The sequence below is a fragment of the Natrix helvetica genome (assembly GCF_964273705.1).
Source record: "Natrix helvetica genome assembly, chromosome: 7".
In the NCBI taxonomy this organism is placed as follows: domain Eukaryota; kingdom Metazoa; phylum Chordata; class Lepidosauria; order Squamata; family Natricidae; genus Natrix; species Natrix helvetica.
In genome coordinates, this window is record NC_138558.1 from 20,515,101 (window position 1) to 20,539,517 (window position 24,417).

General features: G+C 38.2%; 2 protein-coding genes across 2 annotated transcripts in view; one reads left to right on the top strand and one right to left on the bottom strand.

The window, feature by feature from the left end:
- Positions 1-2,121: 2,121 nt before the first annotated feature.
- Positions 2,122-16,903, bottom strand: TRMT10A (tRNA methyltransferase 10A). The gene is made up of 8 exons (XM_081959685.1): positions 16,738-16,903; positions 13,904-14,106; positions 13,160-13,322; positions 11,395-11,466; positions 10,180-10,254; positions 8,915-9,064; positions 5,462-5,567; positions 2,122-4,056 (listed from the first exon to the last, which is right to left on the bottom strand). The coding sequence occupies exons 2-8, from the start codon at positions 14,101-14,103 to the stop codon at positions 3,878-3,880; spliced, it is 945 nt and encodes a 314-aa protein (XP_081815811.1). The 5' UTR covers positions 14,104-14,106; positions 16,738-16,903; the 3' UTR covers positions 2,122-3,877.
- Positions 16,904-20,540: 3,637 nt separating this feature from the next.
- MTTP (microsomal triglyceride transfer protein) overlaps positions 20,541-24,417 on the top strand; it is a 37,002-nt gene continuing 33,125 nt past the window's right edge. The window contains exon 1 of the mRNA XM_081960205.1: positions 20,541-20,723. Within this exon, the coding sequence (XP_081816331.1) occupies positions 20,633-20,723 (91 nt within the window). The 5' untranslated portion in view covers positions 20,541-20,632. The remainder of the gene's footprint in view (positions 20,724-24,417) is intronic.

Consider the following 24,417-nt stretch of genomic DNA (forward strand, 5'->3'; position numbering starts at 1 on the left):
GAGGACTATGGAGAGGATGTTGAAAAGCTTTGTTATAAAAGATAAATAATTCAATATAGAATAGAAAATAAAGATGTAATACTATTGGATGATTTCAAGATGATGTAATGAAATGCCATAATATAAATTTATTTTAAATTTAGAATATTATATAAAAAGGATGTAATAATAGCTATAGTCAAATGAATGTTTAATAACCACAATTGCATACATATATATTAGAATGATATGAGTTTTTTATGTAAATTGCAAATGAAGAGTATTGTGAGAAAGCACAAAAGCTTTGTAATCAATCGACACACTGTAAGTAATTGGAGAAAGGTTTTTATTTTGTGTGTGTTTATGTCTGTCTGTCTTATGTTTGTCTAAAAAATAAAAACTTTTTTATAATTAAACAAAAGAAAAAAATCTGCATGGAGGAATGGAAAAATTTACTCCCAGTTGATATCAAAGACCCCTGTCCCAAGTAATGCAGAGTGATTTATTAATTCTAGCCTAACGCTGGATGAAGAAAATTAAGGCCCATGTCCTCCAGTTCCCCTTCCACCCCAAGATACATGGACACCTGTTCCTTTGCTTACTTTAGTTCGCCACCAAAAGTAGCAGAACCAAAACAAGCTGCGGGATAGAAATGAGAGCTATACCCAAGTCTATTCTAGTGGGGTGGTTATGTTTCACTGTACTAAAATAAAGTGTTACGGTTCTCCTCCAAACTTTTCCCAGACATTAACAGCTGAGTCTGCAGTCTTCAGGATCCTGTATGTCTCGGTCTACTGAAAAAGAGTCAAACAGGCTACTTTAAACAGTCATATATCCATGTCAAACACTTCATAAAAGTCTTCAGACAGCTACCAAATATTCCCAGGCAGGTATTTATACGATTTATTCTAGGGGACTACTAAAAATGTCACTGGAGATTAGTTGGTGCGAAAGATATCAAACTTTCACAGTATTATGAGAGATAATACTGTGAAAAAAATTGTTTCCGAAAAAGACAAATTATTCACAAAATAGAAGTGTAGTATTTTAATCTAATGACAACAATTAATGGATACCCCTAATCAAGGTAAATTTAGAACAGAAAACCACACAACACGTGGCATCTGAAAAAGGGACAAAATTGGAAAATGGCTGATTTTGCCAATTCTTTGGAGCGCCAAAATAAATTTATTGGTAATAAACTTTCAGCACCTTTCCCCCCCCCCTTTTTTTTTAGAAAGGAAGATGTTCATTCTTGTTCTTCCAGAAAACGTCTAGCTTGTCCAAAATGTCTGATTTTATCTATTTCCCACTTTATTAGTTTGATATATAACTCAAGACAGGGAGCATACCTAATATGAACATCCTCCTATTTTTCCACAACAACCCTGCAACATGGTTTAGGATGAGAAAGAGTGACTGGTCCAAAGTCACCCAGCTGCCTTTCATGCCTAAGACTGGACTATAACTCATGGTCTTCCAGTTTCTAGTTTTTTGAGATTGGAACCCTTCCTGTGTGACAGGAAAAATAGTGGTGACCTTTTGATACTTAATTTAAATTTGAAGTTTTTTCAAGGTTTAGCGCATCCAAGCACAGATTTTGCATACCTTATTTCCATTCCACTCACTTTCCTTCTTATTGCTTCTAGAGCAGGGGTGACAAAGTCAAGGCCCGTGGGCCGGATTCGGCCAGCTATGTGGTACCATCCTCAAAAATATAAGGGGCCAGCCCCTCATTGCTTCAACCAGGTCTACCTGCATCGCTTCAGCCCGGCCTAGCCAATGCGAAAAGGAAGCATGCCAGCAGTTTGGGGAGTGGCATCAAGCTGGCCACACCCACCCAGTTGGCTACACCCATTGAGTGGCGTCAAACTGGCCAGGTCCACTCAGTCGGCCAGCCCCCCCCCCCCCCCGAGGTCAACCACAGCCCTGATGCGGTCCTCAATGAAAGAGTTTGACACCTCTGTTCTACAGGAAAGCCATTCATTTTTAGAATTTAGATTTGTTTATATATACCAAGGTGCATTTGAGTTAAATGAACACTAAATAAAAATACTAAAGGAATCCACTATAATATATAACATTTTTCTGCTAAAGTCTATTATTCAAGCAGGCACATTTAGTTTTATAAACCACCAGTCATTTCACTTCAGTAAAATAAAAACTTAATTAACAACTTTGAACACTTGTTTTATTTACTGGTTGTGTGTGTGTGTGTGTGTGTGTGTGTGTAGAGAGAAAGTACATTTGTTATTATTTTAAATTTCACATAATGTTGACTAAGATGAGCAAAAAGGAATCCAAGTTTAAAAGCATATTACACCATTCACACAATTTATTTGGTCAGCTTTTTGAAATGAGCCCCCCAGAATAAAACTTAATTCTAATTAGATCTAATTTTGATATTTGCTTAACTTCTTCAACCATATGAACATTCTTTACTTTGTCTAAAACACTTCAAGCTTTTGTAATATAACTGAATTTCATAGTGATTTTGAACTTCTGAAACTAACTTTGAAGCAGACGACTTATTTTTTCATCATGCCATGTAATATTATAGCACATAGGAAACATGCCTTTCTGGACATTCAATAATTTTAATGTTGTCAATAAAGTATAATATTGTCAATGTAACTATTAAAAACAAAAATATTTCAGTGAACCTGGGGCGGAGCCTATTCTTGTATTCAATTCGTAGCACAGAAGTTGTGAAAGCCTAGCTTTTTCATACCTGAAACTTGGGGGAGAAAGATTTACAATGGTAACTCCTTACATTTAGACAATGTCAGCAGTGTAATGAAAAGCTGCTGTATAGGTTTATGTTTACCTTCATTTTCATTCTTACTGCAGAAATTACTAACTAGGCCCACGACGTAAACTGTAGTTGGGTTGCATCAGTAAAGCTGAAATGTAAAATAGATTTCTCTCCTGTTTCTACAAGCACAGGAATCAAGAGGATTTAGATTAAAACCGTGATGGCAAACCTATGGCACGCGTGCCACAGGTGGCAAATGGAGCCATATCAGTGGGCATGCAAGCCGTTGCCCTAGCTCAGCTCCAGTGTACATGCATGTGCTGGCCAGCTGTTTTTCAGCTAGCCCGCCCACGCTACCCTCCCCAGGAGTCTCCATGCAATGCCAGGTAAGTACAGGGCCCCCACAGATACTATGGGAGGGTATTTTCAGTCTCTGGAGGGCCTCTGGGGGGCGGGGGAGGCCATTTTCACCCTCCCCAGGCTCTATAAAAGCCATGTGTGTATGTGCGGGGCAGCGGGGAATGTCACACATGCATGCATAGGGGGCACGGCACAGGGGGGTGATTAAATTATTGGTGTGGGCATGCATGCGTGCGCGATAACGCATATGCATGTGCTTTTGGCACCCAAGGCAAAAAAGGTTCACCATCACTGGATCAAAACAAAAAGTCTTAATGAAACGCAAAATTACTCTTCCTAATCTACAATTCTAGTTGCAGTTAGATCTTGTCATGGCTTGCCTTTACTAAGATCTCAAATATTACAAACATGAAGCAAAGCAAATGATAAACAAGGAAACATACTTAACATAAGTTTCAATACATATTTCAGCCAAGTGAATGTTTACTGTATTATGATTAGAATTCTGTTGTGAGGTTCAGAATAAAAAACAAATACTTTCCAGTAAACATTAAATAAAAGATTAAGAAGGAAAATAAATATTGGCATCCTTGGAAAGTTAAAGCTCCTTCAACATTTTTTTGCATATTTAAATGCTATTAAATATTATATGAGTAAATATGCAGCTTAACCTTGGTAACAAAAATCTAGTGCTTGAAACCAAGAAAGGAGGTATAGCATATCTCATAAATCCAAGGTAGGAAGCTTTCTGTCTTATGTCATGAGTAGCATTTTCACTGACATTTAGCTCCTTTCGGAGATTTCATCTTGAGTAATTCCTGACTCTTGCTGCTTGCATGGGGAGGCAACGGTCACCTGGGTTGCCTCATGCAGCAGTTTGGCCCCTTTTCGTTGTGGCAAGATAGTAAAAAAAGCTTCTTCCCAGTTCTTCTTTTCCAGATAGGCCAAGATGATTTCAAATACTATGAGAAAAAGAAAAACACTTTTTTTTTTTAAAAAAAAGGAAATATTTGATGATGTAAGAAAATTAGATAATAAAGTTAATGAAACAAATTATTAGAAGCTTCTGCAGTAACCACAAAATTATCTTATTTTGAACATATTTGACATATATTGTTATTAATAATGATTATAGAAAAGAAGTCAGCATGCAATTGTCCTTAAGCGGAGAAGTAGCTATTTTTTAATGTTTTTCTCCCTAGGTTCTATAATATGGCAAATATTTTAATTCAAACATCTGTAAAGAGGATTGATATTTGAAAGCAGAAAACCTATTTCTAAAAAGGATATACTGCAATTAATCTAGGCTGCAAATAAGAAATATAGACTCATCAAAATCAATTGCATTTTTAACATCTAACTGAACTTGTAGCCTATATGTTATGGGGAATTGAGAAAACAGGTTACTCTGGAGGTCTGTTTGCGATATGATCACTATAGCTCTGTGATGGCAAACCTATGGCACGTGGGGTGGAAGTGGCACACCGAGCCATCTTTCCAGGCACGCCAACCATCGCCCCTTGCTCTTCTGGGTTCCAGAGCACATGGACTTCTCGCGCGGAGAGCCGGAAACCGAAGAGCAGCTCCCTAGAGCACGTGTGCACGCTGGGAAGTTGAACTTGTGCACGCCAGCCAGTTGCCCTTCGCACGTGCATGCAGCATGTGTGCCAGAAACTGGAAGACCAGGTGACTGGCGCACATGCGTACACCAAAAAACCAGAAGCTCAGCTTCCTGGGCGTGCCCATGTGCACCGGGAAACTACTCTTCTCGTTTCCAGCACTCCCCGACATGTGCTTCCTTTTTGGCACTTGGTGCCAAAAAGGTTCATCAACACTGCTACAGCTGAGGGCAGGGTGGAAACCCACTGCATTATTTCTGGGGGTATGTAAATAAAAATAAGATCGTAACCACTTCATTCTGTAAATACCCAAGCATTTTCCTGATTTCTACTGTCAGCAAAATATCTGTAGCATCAAAACTTTCTTCTGGTACGTTGTACTGCATTTTTTCCTGGTTGGGGAGTACTTCTGTAGCTTCTCTGCCCCAGTTATCTTTACTGTCATTTGAATTGTTTACTGACACTAAACAATGTGAAGGAGCAACTAAGAAACTATGTTAAATAGGTGTGTATTGTGAATAACACAGTGGCTATTTAATCTATTACACTGATAATACACAAATACTACTGGTAGATAACTGTTCTCCAGGATTTTGAGAACTAGGCAACTGTGTGCAGAAATTAAGTGCTTGTCAAAATATTTTACAGAAATCACAACTAGAAATAGTAATTGCTTCTGACATTATAAAACATAAAAAGTTCATTTACAAAACGTAGAATCAATAATAAAGGAGAAAAAAATTCTTACCGTGATTGACTGCCAGAACTTTCCTGCTGTTCATTTTCACAAAGTTTCCTAGGGGGAGCTGTGCATGGCTTATACCTTGTTCTTTTGCTCTTTTGTATGTAATTCCCTGTAAGCAAAATAAAGAAAATGACTATTTATTATTAATTTACATTGCCTGAGATTATCAGGTAATTTATTTGTAGTAAATTCACCTTATTTTTGCATAATAAAATGTATGCATCACACAGCTTTACAGCATGATTTACAGAGGTTTCATATTATACAGCATTGATTTATAAAAGATACCAATTATTAAGCTATTATATATAACCTAAAATGCTGAGAAACGACTTCCCTTTTATTTTCATGGCTTGCATGCAAAGTTAACTAATTAACTATGTATTTACCAAAATAAAGAGTTTTTTTATGAACTGAACAAGAGCTGATTTGGAGAGAAACACCTCAAAAGATTACTGGCTTTTTTTCTTAAATTGTGCACGAATTTGTTGTGTTTGTCAAATCCATTCTATGCTATAACCTCATTTCCCCAAATATTGGACTCACATTTTCAATAATGTCCCAAAACTACCCATATTAACCAATAACAGCTGGTGAAGCTAAAAAAAATATCCCTAGACTATGACTTGAAGGCAGATCATCAGAAACCCATAAAAATCATACAAGCTTTTTAAAGAAACAGTAAGAGGATGACAAATGATAATGGACATACCAACCGTTCAACAGCTTGCCGTATTTACATGTTCTTCAGATGTTCCTGTAAACATATGCCTATGTATGCTATAAACAGTTTTATTAGACACTTTTATTGGACACTAAATTCCTTTGGCATTTATTTTTAATGCTAGCAATACAATAAACATGATTAAAGTAACAGAATGTGTATTGGATGAAATACTAACCGCACAAATGCACCGCTGATATGCTTTTATTTGTGTTGCGGAGCATAGATGTGTTGTGATAATATGCTGTCCTGCGATCATAATAAAGATCTGTAGTGTGACAGTATCTACAGAAATTTCATTTACTTATGGAATGGTATGGATCCTCTTACTTGAATGAATAGTTCCTGCTGGTGAACTTGGGAGAGATCAGCACTTGAGCCCCTGAGAAGTCAGTGCAGGTGCCTCAGGGCTCAGTGGTCTCCTCCATATTACCGTATTTTTCGGAGTATAAGACGCACCCAAGTATAACGCGCACCAAGATTTTGAAGAGGCAAATTTTTAAAAAAAGTTTTTGCACTCTGCAGACCTGCCAAAAACGGCCTGTTTTTCACAAAAACGGGCCCATTTTTGTCAAAAAAAGGTTATGCATAGCCTTTAGGAGGCTTGTAGAGTGCTCCTGGGGGCTGGGGGAAGGGGGAAAAAAGCAAAAAATTACCCATTTATCGTCAAAAGAAATTGCACGCATAGCCTTTAGGAGGCTTGTAGAGTGCTCCTGGGGACTGGGGGGGAAAATGAGCAAAAAACGCCCTGTTTTTCACTCATTTTTGCCCTCCCCGGACCCCAGGAGCACTCTGGAAGCCTCCCAAACCCTCTGCATGGCCATTTTTGCAAAGTGGGTGTGGTTTTGGGAGGCCAAAAATGCTGTATTCAGTGTATAAGATGCACCCAGATTTTCACCCTCTTTTTTGGGGGGGGGGGAAGGTGCATCTTATACTCTGCAAAATATGTTATTTAAAGGTGTATGAAAACCCCTAGGGGAAATCGTTCAGAAGTTTGGGCTGAGATATCACTTTATATGCTCCTGACATTCCCACTCCAGCTTTTACTAGAGATGCCAGATAACTCCTAGTGCCTGGCAAATGTGAGAACCTGGATGGGGAAAAACGATCTCAGTTTAAATCCCAACAAGCTGGAACTGCTGGTTTGTCAATAGTTCTGGTAGGCACAGTGGATGGGACTATATTCCCTGAAGGAGTTTGCTGTGACTTCAGGATTTACGGCATCTCCAGGACAAAAAGGTGGAAACCATGGTGAGAAAGCCTTCACCCAGCTCCATCTGATGTGCCAGACTGCCAGTGTAATTCTACTTGAACCAAAATGCCTCTTGATGATAGGAACTGATGCTCTGATTTGGTCGGCCTATTGCAATGCGCCCCATATGAGGTCGTCTTTGAAAATGATCCAAGAAACTACAGCTAGTACATAATGTAGTGGCTCCTAACAGGTTTGGATAGCATCCAGTTTGAACTCATACTGGTTATTTGTAGGTTTTCAGGCCCAATGCAAAATACTTTTAAATCTCTTTATAATTAGTAATGCAGCTCCAGGATATATCGGGCATGTGAAAGAACTGACCCCATCTATTTTGCCTGTAAATAAAAGAGTGTCTACCACTTCTTAGGTGCATGGGACATGTTCTAAATAGGCCTCCTCAATGGTAACCCCAGGTTTACTCTTCCCCAGAAGCACTAATGGCCCCCAATTCTGCTGGCATATTGTGAATAAGTTAAAGTTGTTTAATTCTAATGAATGGTCAGCCCTTAGATCAGTTTCAAAAACATCTATGAGATTTATTGACAGCTATCCAACATATAATATATAAAAGTCCAACTTATCCAATTATGTTTTTGATTTTTTACATTTGACTTTGTTATACCCTAAACTATGGTGCAGGATATAAATATAGAAAAATACTGTACATCCCAATGACTCTCACCATGATCAGTACTGAGGGATGTTGTAGTTTAATAACATGTAGACAGTCACAAATTCTCCAATCTGAATTACATTCATATAAATCCCATTTAATTTTGCATTAATTTTTACCATGTTTCCCTGAAAATAAGACCCTGTTTCCCCCCCCCCCCCTTCCAAAAGACGCATTTGGGCTTATTTTTGGGAAAACATGATATCAGGGTGATCATCCCAGCTGCCCCCCCCCCCCCCCAGCACACATAGTCTAGAGCTGTGCAGCCCATGCAAGTTGATTACCTGTCCAAGCAGCAGAGGAAGGCAGATATGTAGGGGGAAAGCAGGCAATTTGGATGCGCTGTGCAGGCCACGGAAACCTGAGTCGGTGGGCTGGAGCGTGCAGTTGGCCGTGGGAGGCTCATCTTTGTGAGTGCCACCAGCACGGGGGGCAGGGGAGGGAGGGAAGACTAGCAATCCTGACACGATTCATGGGCCAGAGGCAAGCCAAGAGATGCGAAGATGAGCCTCATGGAGCTACCTGTCTACTTTGTCCCACTATCTCTCGGCTTGCCTGTGGGGCACACCAGGATCGCCTGCCTCCCCCTCTGCCTCTTCCTCTGGGCAGGTAATCAACTTACCTGTGCTGTGTAGGCTGCGGCTAGTGCTGGACACCATCAGCCCGTTGTCCCCCACATATTAGGACCATGCTAGAAATTAGGCTAGGTCTTATTTTCTGCTTAGGTCTTATTTTGGGGAAAACATGGTAGACATCAATAATATTTTTTTCAAGCATGCGTGCACATTATAATTAATCATCTACCTTATGATGATTGTGATCAACCAAGCCTCCAATAACATAGGCTTTTGATTCATCTAATTCACTCAAGACATCTGGAGAATCTGAGGTGAGGTAAACAAGATCTTCCTTTTTCACCAACTCACTATAATGAGCTGATTTAATTTGAATATCCTTCAAGACATAAACACAAAGACAAATATAAATTATTTTAAAACTACAGATTTTTCACTACTTTGAGTATATATATATTCTATGCCTGCACTAAGAAAACTATGTAACTAACAGGAAAGGGTTAGCAATCCAATGAAACAGTATTATCATTTATCTGGAAAGATTATTATCTATACCAGTGAGGGCTAACCTTTTTGTTGTTGGGTGCCAAAAATGCAAGTGTGCTGGCACCCATAATGCAAAGCCTCCCCCCCCCCCCCCCCCCGAAGGCCCTCTGAAAGCAGGAATGGATCGTTTTTGAACTTTTGGTAGGCCCGTTGGGTCCACTTTTCACCCTTCTCAGGCTCCGGAGGCTTTTCTGAAACTTGGAGAGGGTGAAAATCAGCCGGCTGGCATGCGCGCTGGTGCTGACGGCTCATGTGCTGGCAGATATGTCTCTGTGTGCCACCTGCAGCATGTGTGCCATAGGTTCGCCATCACAGATCTATACTATATATAGAATATTGGAAAGATTATAGCTAAAATGAAGAAGGCACTTATTTGTAAGTCACTCAGTCATCATAAAATATAGGCAATCTTTGACTTATGACCATAATTGAGCCCAACATTTCTGTGGCTAAGCAAGACAGTGAAGTACATTTTGCCCCATTTTATGACCTTTCGTACCACCGCTGTTGTGAATCACAGCAGTTATTAAGTTAGTAACATGATTGTTAAAGGAATCTGATTTCTCCACTGACTCTGTCCGTCAGGTCTCAAAGGTTAATAACATGACCTTGGGGGACTTTGCAACCTCACCAATACATGTCAGTTGTTAAGCATTTGAATTTTGATCGTATCATCGTAGGGAAGCTGGAAATGGTCATGAAGGTGATGAAAAGTCATAAGTTACTATTTTCAGTGCCATTGTAACTTCAAATGTTCAGTAAATGAACTGTTGTAACTAAAATGAAATCAGTAGTTTCATTTTACTGAAGGCAAAATTCATAGTCCAGCAATCTGACAATTGATAATGTTGAGACAGTTCCTGTCAAATTCATGTATTTCTAAGAAATTGATCCATTTTTTAAAAATTGTAATAGTTAATTAAAATTATATACTTAAATTGCTAGCACCTTCCAATTTATCCATCCCTTGTCTGTTTCATTCATGTTGTCCTTCAGCTGGCCTCCGTGACTAGTCAAGTAAAACTAGGGAATAAAAATGCATGCAACATTTATTGATAATTTTTAGGAGCATACAACCAAATACTCTTTTCCACCATTTCATATTTTACACATTTTAGTTTCACCTCAAACAGGACAATAACTTAAGAGCTGGAAGTCCAAAGGGGTGTTTTTTGTACACACTTTAGGTGATTCTGTGATGTTACATAAAGACCCAAATAATGTGTGGCAAAAGTTAGATAGACTATAGATGAAATAAAAAGTATGGAACCATATAACCCTACCAAGAATTAGTTTATAAAGTTTTTATAACAATCATGGCATTCACTAATGTCATGTGCAATACAAGTTGTCAAGTACAACTTGGTAGAAAAAGCCCCCCAAGCTGCTCAGTGGAATGCCTTTTCCATGAAATCTGCAGTGTATCTGTATGAGGTGTCACATCATTTATGTGCCTAGATATGGCCTGTGCCTTGCTGCGCAGTTGCTATATTAAAGTTCATACAGTGGTTAGGTATGGTTTGGTGTATACATGAAGATGTTTTGTCACAAAGAGGGAATGAATGAAGATGGAATCTCAAAACACATATATGAAGAAAGAATGAATTAGCTTGAAAGGAGAAGACTCAGAAAGTTGTGGCTGGATGCAGCTGACAAGGACCTGAGAGAGATCTTTAAAGAACAAAAGGCAATGTCTGAGTTGGTCTAAGGATGTGGTGGAGGTTTGCAAGGATCACTTGCAAGCAGTAGAAAGATATGGAGAGATCTATTGAATGGATTACTATAAACTACCTTTAGCCACATTTTATATTTTTCTTTTTATCTCAATGGATTAACGTCTTTTCCTTACCACTTCTTGCTCCTTTTCTCTGTATGTGTGCATTGTTACCTAAGACATTTTGTAGCATGAAAAAAAACCCATGGCAAGCAGTACTTTAAATTATCCACAGCATGTGTAAACTCATGATAGGTATGACAACTATATTTTGACAGGTGGACATTTGTACTGTCACATATCTAGAAATCTTTAAATTATTTTTAAGTATGCTAAAAATGCAAATATAATAATAACCATCTTATGTTAAAAATACCTTTCACATGTATTGCATAACACTAAGAAAGTCATCAAAGAAGGATATTTGGAGGTTACTTGGACTGACATACCTGAACAGGATGAAGTGCTTTACGATTTTCTGCGTAACACCTCTGAATTTGCTTGTGAAGTTTCTTGACATCCTGTATATAATACAATTTGTTTTTATACTGTTCTTCAGAGAAAGCACCACAAAATGCTTTAACCAAGAGATTCAGAGAGACGCTAAAGAGAAAGAAAGGAAGCTTTTAACCAACAGAAATTACTTCTAAAACATGTACCTGGAGAAAGCATACTAGAAGTATAGAGGTTTTCTAAGCTCGCTCTCGTTCTTTTCACTAGCTCATCACTCTAAAAATCATCTAGATAATGCCAACAATCTGATTAAAGATATCTGGGCAGCAATGCTGTATACATGGCCAAGTATGTTATGGCTTCGAAATGATGCCTAAGTGATGCATAATTCTTTCTGGGACTTGTCTAATTTTAAATTCAATTTATTAGTAAAATATTAGTAAAATGTAATAAAATTATGAAATTAAAAATGACAATATTTCTAAAATTAAACTATACAAGCAATTTATAATTTACACCAATTTTTCTAAACCTATTGAGAATATTGGTAGTTTTTGTCATGTAACACTAACATAAATATGACAGCCAGTCTGGTGACATGGTTAAGGAACCAGGCTAGAAAACAGAAAATCATGGGTTCTAGTTGGGCAAGACATTTCCAAAAATCTTGTTAAAGTAAACTGCAGGGATTAGTCCAGGCAGTTGTGAAGAGTTAATGCTGAGTCAAAGACATACACACAAAAATACATTTTGTACTAGGTTAAACCTTCGGTCCTGTTCCTTCATTAATTCTACATTAATTCCTCAAGTTTTTTAACATTTTCCAAAAATTCTTTTGAATGAATTTAGTTCAAATATTAATTTTCATTGCTAAACAATGTGGTCAACAAAGTGCAATGTCACATGACTGCATCTCTTAGCGATAGCAATCCTAGCAGGCCTTATTACCATCGTTAAGTGAGGGTCATGGGTCATTTAAATGAGAACATCTCATTCACATTCTCATGACTGCAAGAAGCCTCCCACAAAGTCAGTGTAGAAGCCAGCAGGAAGTCTCAAGTCCCCAGGGGCTTGCAGGAAGGAGGGCGAGTATAACAGAGTGAGGCAAGATGGAAGGATACTGCAATAAGTGCTTTTGGGATGGGGATGAGATGCTGCTGTGAAGTGCAAGCCAGCTGCGGATGGGATGCTGCTGTGAGGCATGTGTGTACATGAGCTTGGAATAGGCTGCTGTAGCAAGCTGTGAGTGCATGTTGAGTGGGGAGGAGAGCTGCTGTGATTGTGTGCAGGTTGGGAAGAGAGTACTGTTGCAAGGTGCGAATGTGTGGGAGCTGAAGATAGATTGCTGATGAAAAGCATAAATGTGTGTAAACTGGAGAAAGGAGGGGATGCTGGTGCAAGGTCCAAGTGCCTGAGGGTGGGGAAAGAGTGCTGCTGCAAGGCGCAAGTGTGTTTGGATGGGGGAAGGGTTGAGGCCTGACCTCATACTAACAGAGCATGAGCTCTGTGGCAGAGTTCCTCAGGGGAAAAAAGTGGTGGGAACAATTTGCAAGCTTCCCTGCCATCTTAAAACGTCCCTGTAATTTCAAACAGTCACAGTCTGCTGTCATTAACTCCAGATTACCTATATTTTGGGAATTTTGGAAAATAACTACAAAATCTAAATGATTGCAATGAGTTGACAATGACTTGATATAATATTTTAATCCATCCATCAGTTAAGACACTTGGAAATAGTTCTTAAATATCATTTCCATTTACCTTTAATTCCATTAAATTGTCAAAACTGCAATCTATTATAAGCCGAAGTGCACTTGGAACAATATCCCTACGCATACGTTTCCTGACACTTCCTTCACTGTTTGAGTCCAGCTGAGATTGGCGCTCCATTTTTCTCTTCAAGCGTTTTTCTTTACGTTTTTGCCTGAAATGGAAACAAAATGTTATTATATTACTCACTGGTGTAACATAGGCTATTATCGGCTAATTATTATATTCTTCCACATTGTTGTTTTAAATGATAGAGATAATTATTGATTATCTGCTAAAACATGTGCTTTTAAATGTTGAATGCTGGCATATGATTCTCAAGCAGAATACAAGCTTCAAGGATAATGAATCATGAGTCTATAATAATGAGTCATGAAGACAAAAAGCATGTTTGAAATGTGGAAAGGAAGGCCAGAAGAAAACAAAAAGATTTGTAGGTATTTATATATAACCTATTATTTCATTTGTCCAGTAAGACAACCACTTATACAGTGTGAAATCAGATAGGTCATAAGAGTTCCCTAGAAGTCTTTCATCACCCAGGATGAGAGAGAGTACACATTTGTTCACTCCTCTCCAATGTAAAGGAAGCAGAGAAAAGGACAGGATGACCTCATATAATCCTCAGGCTTAGTTCTGAATTTTTTCATGGAAGAAACTGGGAAGCAATAAAATAAATCAGCCCAGAAGTGCCTAATAATAAAATCCATCCTTTTTATAAGAAACAAACCATACTTGCGCAAGACTCTTTGTTCTTCCCATTGTTTCTGCTTTATTAGCTTCTTTCTTTGTCTTTTTGACATAGTTTCAATATTCTCCATCTTTTCCAGTGGCAATTCTTTAATTTCTACCTCATCAACGTTACACTTCACCTTTTCCTCTGTATCAGTAATGCTGGTTGTTTTAAAGTTTTCTGGTGGCATTCTTGAAGACATGAGCTTTAAAGGAAACAACAACAACAATTTGATTATTAGAAAGCTGAAGCCAAACAGAATATATAATATTATTTAAAAATTGTGCCTAAAATATATATTTAAAACTTGTCTAAAGCAGTTGAATATAAGGATTCTCTGCCTAACATACAAATTGTGAAGGGGGAAAAAATCATTATTTCATAATTTGTATTAAAATGCATACACACATAAAATGCCAGTAAACAAGAAATAGTAAAAATTCAAGACATTTGTGATTGAAATAAACAAATAGATGGCCCAAAGCTGATACATAATTTTATGGATTGTAATAAAACAGGAACATTCACAGATATTAGTTACCCTGATATATCATACATTCTATTTTGCAACCATGTAATAGCCATTATATTATTTTCAGTTTAAATAATATCTGGATTACGTCTCCATTTTATTACATTTACTAGAGAAATCACAAACCATTTGATGAAATATCAGTAAAGAAAATAATAGTGAAGAGTTTATATGGTTTTAAAATATAGACTTGACACCTGACACAATGAAATGGAAAAATCCCCAAATCCTAAAAAACAAAACAGAATTGTACAATGCCTTAGAAAAGGGAACTTACCGTAGCAACACTGAAAAATTGAAAAGAATTACCCCTCGTGGATGGCTACACAAGCATGCAGACAATCAGGGGCAGCTTTCAAAGATTGTGGGCAAACCTGTGCTGCATTCTGCAAAGAACCCCTTTCAAATGCTTTGTGTCAAACTGACAATAATAGGATATAAAATATCCATATTTTATTCCATTGCTTTAAGAGAACATATTTTTCTGAAACAATTTAAATTGCAAGAAATGATGACTTTCAATTTTCTCCAGCAGTGTCTCGGAGTCAATCTTGTAGGTCTAACAGAAGCATCAAGCCCCACCCTTCTACATGCGGCCGGGGGGGGGGGGGGCAGGGAAAGGGAGGAAGGATGGTAAAACGTTATAAAATACTAGTTATGTCATTTCAACAAAAGCAACAGCAGCCCAAGGATGCTCACAATTTTATCCTTTTTTTAAATTAGGAAGCCTGGACCTTCTAATTCTAACATATATTGAAGAGATGAAGTTTGGAAGGGCAGATGTTTCACACCCTTTTGTTTCCATTTCAAATTATGAATTTTACCCAAAGAACTCTGAAAGTTTCAAAAGTTTTTAATGGTTAAAGGCAGGATGTTTTATGCCTCGAAAGATCAATTGAAATTAATTTGAATTGTGAATGCCAATATATATATCCAGGCTCCACTCCTATGAGTTATTATTAAGTTAGAGTATGAAGAGAAGAATGGAACCCTCAAAAGACTAAAATAATCAGAGAGACAGAAATGAAGTAAGATGTCCTGATTCTATTATTTTAAATATTGGTTTCAAAATATGCTTTCATGTACTGTTATTAAGTAAAGGTAAAGATTCCCCTTGCACATATGGGCTAGTCATTCCCGACTCTAGGGGGAGGTGCTCATCTCCATTTCAAAGCCAAAGAGCCAGCTCTGTCCAAAAACGTCTCTGGGTCATGTGGCTGGAATGACTAAATGCCGAAGGTGCACGGAAGGCTGTTACCTTCCCACCAAAGGTGGTCCCTATTTTTCTACTTGCATTTTGTATGTGCTTTCGGACTGCTAGGTTGGCAGAAGCTGGGACAAACAACGGGAGCTCACTCCGTTAGGCGGCGCTAGGAATTCGAACCGACAAACTGCCAACCTTTCTGATCGACAAGCTCAGCATCTTAGCCACTGAGCCACCCTCGGTTATTACTGTTATTATTATTGTTATGTCACTGTAATTACACCCTGAAAATTATCCTGAAAAACAAACCACAGTAATAATTCATAAAGTGGTGTAAAGTGACAGAGAGGAAAGGGAGAATTGCAAGGATAAGGAGAACAGAATAATTTAGAGATGCCTTTGTTGGAGTAAAAGTCCCAGAATTCTGTCAGAAATGAATCTTGGAAAAGAGGATTTATCAGCTACGTTCTTTCTTTTGCGAGCTTTTTTTAAAAATTCCCACCCTGGGCTGATCTCAATGCTCTTAATTCAGATTTTCCAGGCCCCGCTGTTTGCTGGGAGATTATAGGCCAGGGGTCCCCGAACTTGGCAACTTTAAGACTTGTGGACTTCAATTTCCAGAATTCACCAATTCTGGGAGTTGAAGTCCACAAGTCTTAAAGTTGCCAAGTTTGAGGACCTCTGGTGTAAGGCTCCTTTCAGCTCAAGCTTTCTGGCATCTGAGCGCGCACATTTTGGCGTAAGAGTCTAGTCACGTTACAGAAGGGACCATGTTTGAGGTGCCAGATGGCGCCTCTTTTGCCCCTCAGAGCGGCGTTTTCTTTCTTTTAGGCCCTTTGTAACAGAGGATCAAAGGGCAGATGGGCCTGGAGTCGCCTCGGGGAGGATAAGGAACCGAGAGATTTAGCCAGGCCCTGCACGGAGTCTTTGGCAGCAGGGCGGGACTACAACTCCCGTCGTGCCCCAGCCAACATGGCTGCCAGGCAGCGCTAAGCTGGACAAAATCGGGCTCGACTGCTGAAACCGTTGAGGAGGAAGGCTGAGGAGAAACGTGACTTTGCCACCGACCGGGCTAGGAAGGATTTGTCTTTCTCTCTTACCTCGCAGCCCAGCGCACGAATCAGGAGCAACGGCCACCGCCGAAGGACCAGGAAGCCGGGCTAGCCTTTCCCTCCGGACGCGCCGCTGACGCCCAAGACCGCAGTGGCGCCGTTCGACGCGGACTAATGACGCACTATCTCAGTCTCGTGATGTAGTAGGCGGGGTTGTGATGGAAAAACTCCCCCCCCCCCGGCTCCCCGATTTTGCGTTTTTTTAATACTGCCGTTTGTTGTTTGGGAGGATGTTAAATCAATTTTATTTTTATTTTACATTTAAAAAGAAGACCCTAGTGCCTTTTTAAATGTATTGACCTACAAACGCTTGTCTGAAGAAGTATTTCACATCTGGTTCAATAATCCAGATGTGATTTAGTGCACTTGCACTTTGCTGTGCATAATTGATACTTAATTGACACTTAAGATAATTCAGCGGGTTTCAAAAAATGCCCTTGGCTTTTGAATCTGCAGCATTAATGTCTGATTAGAAAGCCTACCTTACACAAGATATCTTTCCCATTCAAATATTTTCAACCGAGGATTTAGCGAAGAGGATTTAACTGTGAGAGGGATCTTGGAGTCCTAGTGGACAACCATTTAAATATGAGCCAGCAGTGTGCAACAGCTCCCAAAAACACAACAGTTCTAGGATGCATAAACAGGGATAGAATCAAGATTAGGTGAAGAGTTAATTCCACTTTATAATGCCTTAGTAAGGCCACACTTGGAATACTGCATTCAGTTTTGGTCCCCACGATGTAAAAAAGATGTGGAGACTCTGGAGAGAGTGCCGAGAAATGCAACAAAGATGATTAGGGGACTAAAACCTATGAAGAACGGTTGCAGGAACTGGGTATGTCTAGTTTAATGAAAAGGACTAGGATAGACGGATAGCAGTGTTCCAATATCTCAGGGATTGCCACAAAGAAGAGGGAGTCAAACTATTTCCCAAAGCACTTGAGGGTAGAACAAGCAATGGGTGGAAACTAATAAGAGAGAAGCAACTTAGAACTGAGGAGAAATTTCTTGACAGAACAATTAATCAGTGGAACAACTTGTTTCCAGAAGTTGTGAATGCTTCACCATTTGTCGTCTGAAATGATATAGGGTTTCCTGCCTAGGCAGGAGGTTGGACTAGAAGACCTCCAAGGTCCCTTCCAACTCTGTTATTCTATTCTACCTTATATCATAGGTTGTAGAAGCAGATCTAAAACAAAAATTAATCTATAAAATATACCTTCACAGAAAATATTGCTACATAGTGAGCTAATACTATGGATAGGTTTCTTATAGAACTCAGTATGGCACATCACATTTTAATCATTGGATCTTTGGGGACTGCTGGATATATAATTGTAAAAAAATACATTGCAATCACCAGATTACCACAAATGGTCATGACAGCTTACTGATCGTTGCAATCAAAAGGATGCATCTTAAATTGGATTAATCAATGGCTTCTGGCCATGCAGAGGCTTCAGTCACAAACATGTGCTCTCTGGAGCTCTGACTTTTAGTGGGTGACTGATGAGAATGCTAATGCTATTTATAGCAGGAAATTAAACAAGGTGGTTTCTGCCAATGGACAGCAATGATTGGCATAGGGTCACTGGGACAGAAGCAAAAGGGCAAAGGAGAGAAATGTGTGAGAGTATGTTTAAAAAGGTCCATGCCTGTTTGCATGTCCATAATGATATGTTCCTGACAAAAATATTACCCACACTCTTATTACTGTAATGCATAGCGATTTTCTTTTCGCCACTAGGGTTTTCTTGCTTGGCCGGAAGCTAATTGCCAACCTGTTTGTATTGATGGTAATATATACAGAACAAATTTATAAATGACATTTCCCCCACTAAGCATTCAAATGAGGCCTGTGAGAAGAGCAGAATAAGACTGTTGGGTTTTCTTTTCTTTTTAAAAAAATCAGTTTGGTCAAAGAAACAGTAATTATCTTCATTACATGATAATGGAAGGAGTTTTATGGCTTGGACTCTGGAAATTTATGACGGCGATAGGACTTTAACCCTGGAACGCTGGCCAGCAAGACTAAAATGAAATGTATAGAAAGGAAATGCTTGTTTAGGTCAAAGAGAACAGTACCATTTATATGAATAGCAATCCTGAAAATAGGAATCTGTTCTCAAAAGGCACTTTGATGTTCCTTGGAATAATTTACCTTTGAATTAATAGAAGCTACAATATCTTCCAACTCATAATTAAATTTAGAAGTGTCCTGGAAAATCTAAAAATGGCATTTGTTGTGCCTCTGGATATGAGTTGTTGGAAACAATTGGACGGGGAAAACCAGTCCCTCAATCGTACCTTCCCACCATATCATATTTTGAATTTTCTTTTAGCTATTGATGAATGTGGAAAGCCTGATTGTGGACTAGAAAGGGGTTTAGCTTGAGTAATGCTAGATCAAACCAGAGGATTGTCTATTTCAGTAGACAGCTTTACTTGAAAGAATTCTGTGACAATATCTCTAACACCATAATACATCAACATGTGCCTATTCCAGGTCCTTGGGAAGGACTCGATAGATGGATAAAAATGTCAGATCCAGTCTGCACATCCGGCTGACTGTGCAATGAACCATAATGCAGATAGTCCTCGACTTGCAACCATTTGTTTAGTGATCAAAATAACAACGAAGTTACAAAAGTGACTGATGAGTGGTTTTCATACTTACGACCATTGCAGCATCCCTATGATCGTGTGATTAAACTTAGGATGATTGGCAACTTGTTCATATTTATGATGGTTGCAGTGCCCTGGGATCATGTGATCACTGTTTGCAACCTTCTGACAAGCAAAGTCACTGGGGAGACCAGATTCGCTTTACATCTGCAGTACTAACTTAACAACTGCAGTGACTCACTTAATTGTGGCAAGAAAGGTTGCAAAATGGGGCAAAACTCGCTTAACTATCTTGCTTAGCAATAAAAATGTAGGGTTTAATTGTGATTTTAAATCAAGGACTACCTATAATCCTAAATTCTTGGGAAGAACACAGTACCAACACCAGTTAAAAATCTGGCAGCTGTGACTTCACATTCTTGTGAACAAATAATAATGCAGTTTACTTGGAGCAGCATTACATCTTGCTGCAATACATTTAATACCACCAAACAACAATGTCTGCCTATCCCAGGTCCTTGGGAGAGACTTAACAGGTGGATAAAAATGCCAAATCCAGTCTAAACATCTGGCTGATGAAGTGACCAACCATAATGATAAAATGTTTATGCTTCCTAACTCATAGCAACTTTGTGCAGTTGTTAGGATTAAACAGAGAGTGTACTCTGGCTATAATTTCGTTCCAGGAATGCTGCAAACAAGTGAAAATAGTTTTTCAAAACACCTTCGCCACAACAAGGCAGTAATCGTGAAGGGGTTTCAAAGTGTCTGTTTTTTGTTATAAATTAGGAATAAGACAGTGGCATGATAAAAGCATCTAGGGCAAAGACATAGGAAGGACAAAGTATGTTTTAAAATTCTTAAAGACATAATGCCACACAGTGCGAAGATTTAAAAGAGTATTTTTTCATGAGGTTTATCAATCATACGTCTTTTGCAATAATTCCCATTGCATTTACGAAGTATAAAGGAAGTTGAGCCAATGTACATATAATACACTGGCTAACATTTGTACATCTTTTAGCATGTTGTAATGAAAGCTGAAGAAAAGAATAAAATATTTAAACGCAAATTACCTTAGTTTTCAATAATTAACTAGAAAGCCCTTTAATGAACTTAGTACCCAAGTGTGGAATTTGGAATCTGACTCTTACTACATCTAGATAAACACCATTGTGGCAGATAGAAGACTTCTTTGTAGATTTCATTTCAATCAAAGCAGTTAACTTCACAATTTCCTTACACTAGTTCCAATATGATAATTTGTACCCTATGTAAGCCAGCCATGGTTCTTCTTACGGTGCTTTTCCCATGCATCATTTCCACATATTCAGCATCAGTCAAAGGTAAGTTGCTTTAATCTTTTGACTTGCATTAATAGATGTGTATCTATCTTTTAATGAGAGAAGTGAAGGTACATTGTAGATTTTACTTATGTGAATCTCTTCTACCTAGATCATTTTGAATTAATTGGGAGGTGGGGGTTGAGGTGGGGCAGATTACATTAAACGGATTGCTTTGTGAGACATCAATAGTTTGGAGCAAGTTAGGTCTTTATTCTTTTGGAATCTGGATTTCTGCTTTAACACTGAAACTATTCACAGGAATCTACTTTAAAAGGTTTAAGAAAATAGTTTTTCTAATCAGGGCCAGATTTTTAAACCAATGGGAATTATTTCTGAACAGTTTTCACTGCCAGCTATTAACATCTTATGTAGTCATTCCCAATAGTTGACATGTATTTGCTTTTCAGGGCACGGAATATTTGTTGGTTTTGCAAAAATTGGTTGAGGGTGTCATTATCTGAATAAAGAAGAGAACTTTATTCCCACTAATATAGGTTTTGTGTGAATTAACTATATATACATTTGCACATGCACATATTTAAACAATAATGTAAATATAATATATCTCATCAAAGACTTTACCTGCTATCCAGCAATTTTTTTCAATCTGTCTTTTTATATTTTTTCATATTGGTCTGAAGTAATTCAGAATTAGAATATAATACCAACGCAGCTTTTCAATAGAGATCTGTTTGATCTAATGTATGACAACTATTTACAGCAACGTTGTTTAACATACAGTGCAGTGCACCATCTTCTTTAACTCTCCATGTTCTTAAGTATCTTGGAATGTCCTGTTAAAACAATGACACATAATCTGCCTGTAAAATGTTAATGGTAAACCATAAACTGTTTAGATACTGGGTCTATCAATGAGAAAGAAAGGGAGGTAGCTAGCTATATTTGGAAGGAAGGGGTAGTTAAGCCTATCAGTCTACAGGAGTATAAGATAAACAGCTGCATAATGCAAAGGATCAAGATAGAATTTCTAGGTTTCAAGATGTATGTCTTTATAAACAGAACTAAGTTCCTTTGACTTTGGAAGTAGGATATTTAGCAAGCATTAACTATAACTACAACAAGAGATTTAAAAACATATGCTAGTATGGAGAGCCAATTTACAGGACTGCCTCTGTTCAGTCATCAAAATGAAAATGAACTTAGCTGATAATTTAAATAGTAGAGTAGAAGAAATGATTCAATGTTTCATTCCAACTACTTTATTACAATCTGTGTGACAAGAGGTGATGGTTATATTCCATTGAGAAGCAAATACAGAAGAAACCACAAGCAAGAATGATAGAATGACCGAATAACAGAGTTGGAAGGGACCTTGGAGGTCTTCTAGTCCAAACCCCTGCTTAGGCAGAAAACCCTACACCACTTCAAACAAATGATTATCCAACATCTTCTTAAAAACCTCTAGTGTTGGAGCATTCACAACTTCTGGAGGCAATTTCTGTTCCACTGATTAATTATTCTAACTGTCAGGAAATTTCTCCTCAGTTCTAAGTTGCTTCTCTCCTTGATTTCTACCCATTGCTTCTTGTCCTACCCTCAGGTGCTTTGGAGAATAGCTTGACTCTCTCTTCTTTGTGGTAATCCCTGAGATATTGGAACACTGCTATCATGTTTCCCCTAATCTTTCTTTTCATTAAACTAGACATTCCTGCAACCATTCTTCATATGTTTTAGCCTCCAGTCTCCTAATCATCTTTGTTGCTCTTCTCTGCACTCTTTCTAGAGTCTCAACATATTATCAAATTATCTAGCTTGCTCTGTGCAGAGATTGTAGCAAGGAACTACATACTCACAGTTTCATTTGGCAGAGTTTTTCCATGTTTTTTCCCCAAAGTTGCTTAACAAAAATATAGTGGAATATCTAGCACCACATCAGGCTACATTTGCAAGAGGTTTTAAGGACAAGGCTTTTCATAATTACTGGGTATCGTAATGAAAGTAGATTAGTCAATTTTAAAAATCCAGAGCACTCTATATTTTTTATTTTTATATTTTATTTAATCACATTGTCATGTAACTGATTAAATTTTAGGACTAAAGGTGGATGTGAATAAGATGGTATGTCATTAATCACAATGGCTCCTTTCTTACTACACCCAGCAAGAAATAATAGGTGGAGTCTTGTGGATGGTATAGTCCTCATTGACAAAGATTTCGTTCCAGTTCATTAAAAGAGGTGATAAGGAAGGGATATTGAACTATGTTCTGAGCAAGAAGATGAGGTAACTTGGCTGCTAACCAAGTGTGGGTACTCTCAGGTGAAATTCATTTTTTAGATCATTTTTGAATGGACTTTGGAACCTGATGCAAGAAAACTTGAGAGAGTACTTTGATCGTCATTGTCTTTTAAGCAACCTTTAGGTCCAATTGAAGATGCTGGCATATAGTATGATTTCAGGAGACAAATGGAAACAATGGGCAATATATTTGGGAAGTTGAGTGCCCCACCTTTAAATTACAATATGCTTAAGCTTATTTGCTTCAAGATATGATCAGCAAACCCTGCTGTGTGGGGTGTCCATCCTTTTCACTCAACTGAGTGACAACTGAGCTTTCTGCTTAAGTCTTAAAGTTCAGTCCTTTCAAAACCTTTCATAGTGTGAGGATTTACGGAAGAATTGCTTCTGGATACATGCGCCTACCCAAATGCTGGCATAATCTTCCATTGACCTTTTCTGAGTGTCCCTGCTGAGTGACAGCAACGTGAGGGACTCCTCGCTGTGGATGTCCTCTTTAAAAACACCCTAATCATTTTTTTAAAAAAATCCTAAAGCCAATTTATCTTGGACCTTGCTTCAACGGTGTGCCTAGTTGTCTCTGTTTTTAAATGTAGTTGCTTCTCTCTTATATGTCTTCTGTAATGTTTATTTTAACATACAGTTAATTTTTTTTGACGTGGTTGCATTTTAATGTCGTTTCATTGAAACATGGGTTGTTTTTTTTAATTCTACCCTACATATTTCTGGGCGAACGCATTTCAGTGGGTACCATAGTTAGAAATCATCTGAATAATTTAAAAAATTAAGAGGGAGATGCAATTTATATAATTTCGGTGAGGAATGGATGGTGGCTCTTGGGGTGGGGGGGAAGAAGTGTGACAAGTAAAAAAAATGTGTCCATGGCTGAAACGCTGAGCTTTTTTTTGCACATTAAAAAGGTTGGGGATTCATTCGTGCCCCCATAACTGCCATATGCCCCTGGAAATGAATTCTGTTCAGCCTGTACTAATATATTAAATTCCTATTGAAGGCAGATTTGAAAATGTGTCACATTTCATTTATGCTAGTAAAAAATAAAGAATTATGAATAATACACTGAAAATACTCTCACATATATATTTTTTAGTTTCTGTTGGAGCCATTCGTTGCTTACAGAGGGAGGAAAAACATAAGCTATCATATTTGAAGCAATGTCTTCCTTAATTTCCTGCCCCAGATGAGAAGTGTAGGGTGGCCTTTTGCTTTTTCGAGATGTACCTCTATGTCCGTGTGTTTTTCTTCAGTTGGAGGCAGCCCAATTTAAACTTAAACAAATACAGGATAAGCAGTGATGCTAAAATAGAAGCCAGTGTCTGGAGATCAGATCATCTAGTCACAGAGTACCTCATAGTGATGAAATTCTATTATTGTGCTATAGATCTAGGATGGACAACTTTGGAGAAAATACTGTGTTC

What these genes read in the sequence shown, in the direction of transcription:
- TRMT10A (XM_081959685.1), bottom strand. Translation starts at nt 14,103, where the DNA reads ATGTCTTCAAGAATGCCACCAGAAAACTTTAAAACAACCAGCATTACT. An exon ending in TTGATCACAATCATCATAAG is followed by an intron (nt 5,568 to 8,914) that starts GTAGATGATTAA and finishes TTTTGCTTACAG; the next exon opens with GGAATTACATACAAAAGAGC. An exon ending in AGTTCTGGCAGTCAATCACG is followed by an intron (nt 4,057 to 5,461) that starts GTAAGAATTTTT and finishes TTTTTCTCATAG; the next exon opens with TATTTGAAATCATCTTGGCC.